At 39.4% G+C, this 2500-nt stretch overlaps 1 protein-coding gene across 1 annotated transcript in view; it reads left to right on the forward strand.

Annotated features, from left to right (window-relative positions):
- The window catches only part of si:ch73-71d17.2 (RPA-related protein RADX), a 22362-nt gene extending 21987 nt beyond the window's left edge, over window positions 1-375 (forward strand). Inside the window, exon 15 of the mRNA XM_028564768.1 lies at window positions 242-375. Coding sequence (XP_028420569.1) covers window positions 242-375 — 134 coding nt within the window. The remainder of the gene's footprint in view (window positions 1-241) is intronic.
- Window positions 376-2500: the final 2125 nt, after the last annotated feature.

Genomic DNA, 2500 nt, shown 5'->3' on the forward strand with positions numbered 1-2500 from the left:
ATATAATATATATATGTGTGTGTGTGTGTGTGTGTGTGAATAATATAATATATATATGTGTGTGTGTGTGTGTGAATAATGAAGATATGAATAATATATATATGTGTGTGTGTGTGTGTGTGAATAATATAATATATATATGTGTGTGTGTGTCAGAATAATATAATATATATATGTGTGTGTGTGTGTGTGTGTGTGTGTGTGTGTGTGTGTGTGTGTGTGTGTGTGTGTGTGTGTGCAGTGGTTCTGTTTGAAGCCTCTATGGAGTTCCTGGAGAACTGGCTGAGAGATGAAGATGAAGGAGAATCTTTGATTCCTCTCTGTTACTACTCCTCCCGCGTTCGACCCGCCCTGAGAGGGAGGAGCAGGCGGTGAGAGGAGGAGCCCCAGAGGTAATCTGATTACTCTGTTACTACTACACTCTGAGACTCAGAGGTAATCTGATTACTCTGTTACTACTACACTCTGAGAGGTAATCTGATTACTCTGTTACTACTACACTCTGAGACTCAGAGGTAATCTGATTACTCTGTTACTACACACTGAGACTCAGAGGTAATCTCTGTTACTACTACACTCTGAGACTCAGAGGTAATCTGATTACTCTGTTACTACTACACTCTGAGACTCAGAGGTAATCTGATTACTCTGTTACTACTACACTCTGAGACTCAGAGGTAATCTGATTACTTACTGTTGAGACTCAGAGGTAATCTGATTACTACTACTACACTGAGACTCAGAGGTAATCTGATTACTCTGTTACTACTACACTGAGACTCAGAGGTAATCTGATTACTCTGAGACTCTGAGACTCAGAGGTAATCTGATTACTCTGTTACTACTACACACTGAGACTCAGAGGTAATCTGATTACTCTGTTACTACTACACTCTGAGACTCAGAGGTAATCTGATTACTCTGTTACTACTACACTGAGACTCAGAGGTAATCTGATTACTCTGTTACTACTACACTCTGAGACTCAGAGGTAATCTGATTACTCTGTTACTACTACACTCTGAGACTCAGAGGTAATCTGATTACTCTGTTACTACTACACTGAGACTCAGAGGTAATCTGATTACTCTGTTACTACTACACTCTGAGACTCAGAGGTAATCTGATTTCTGTTACTACTACACTCTGAGACTCAGAGGTAATCTGATTACTCTGTTACTACTGAGACTCAGAGGTAATCTGATTACTCTGTTACTACTACACTCTGAGACTCAGAGGTAATCTGATTACTCTGTTACTACTACACTCTGAGACTCAGAGGTAATCTGATTACTCTGTTACTACTACACTCTGAGACTCAGAGGTAATCTGATTATCTGTTACTACTACACTCTGAGACTTAATCTGATTACTCTGTTACTACTACACTGAGACTCAGAGGTAATCTGATTACTCTGTTACTACTACACTGAGACTGAGACTCAGAGGTAATCTGATTACTCTGTTACTACTACACTCTGAGACTCAGAGGTAATCTGATTACTCTGTTACTACTACACTCTGAGACTCAGAGGTAATCTGATTACTCTGTTACTACTACACTCTGAGACTCAGAGGTAATCTGATTACTAATCTGTTACTACTACACTCTGAGACTCAGAGGTAATCTGATTACTCTGTTACTACTACACTGAGACTCAGAGGTAATCTGATTACTCTGTTACTACACTCTGAGACTCAGAGGTAATCTGATTACTCTGTTACTACTACACTCTGAGACTCAGAGGTAATCTGATTACTCTGTTACTACTACACTCTGAGACTCAGAGGTAATCTGATTACTCTGTTACTACTACACTCTGAGACTCAGAGGTAATCTGATTACTCTGTTACTACTACACTCTGAGACTCAGAGGTAATCTGATTACTCTGTTACTACTACACTGAGACTGAGAGTAACTCAGAGTTACTAACACTGATTAGGTAATCTGATTACTCTGTTACTACTACACTCTGAGACTCAGAGGTAATCTGATTACTCTGTTACTACTACACACTGAGACTCAGAGGTAATCTGATTACTCTGTTACTACTACACTCTGAGACTCAGAGGTAATCTGATTATTCTCAGTTACTACTACACTCTGAGACTCAGAGGTAATCTGATTACTCTGTTACTACTACACTCTGAGACTCAGAGGTAATCTGATTACTCTGTTACTACTACACTCTGAGACTCAGAGGTAATCTGATTACTCTGACTACACTCTGAGACTCAGAGGTAATCTGATTACTCTGTTACTACTACACTCTGAGACTCAGAGGTAATCTGATTACTCTGTTACTACTACACTCTGAGACTCAGAGGTAATCTGATTACTCTGTTACTACTACACTCTGAGACTCAGAGGTAATCTGATTATTCTCAGTTACTACTACACTGAGACTCAGAGGTAATCTGATTACTCTGTTACTACTACACTGAGACTCAGAGGTAATCTGATTACTCTGTTACTACTACTCTGAGACTCAGAGGTAA

The sequence above is a fragment of the Perca flavescens genome, chromosome 19 (assembly GCF_004354835.1).
Source record: "Perca flavescens isolate YP-PL-M2 chromosome 19, PFLA_1.0, whole genome shotgun sequence".
NCBI lineage: Eukaryota > Metazoa > Chordata > Actinopteri > Perciformes > Percidae > Perca > Perca flavescens.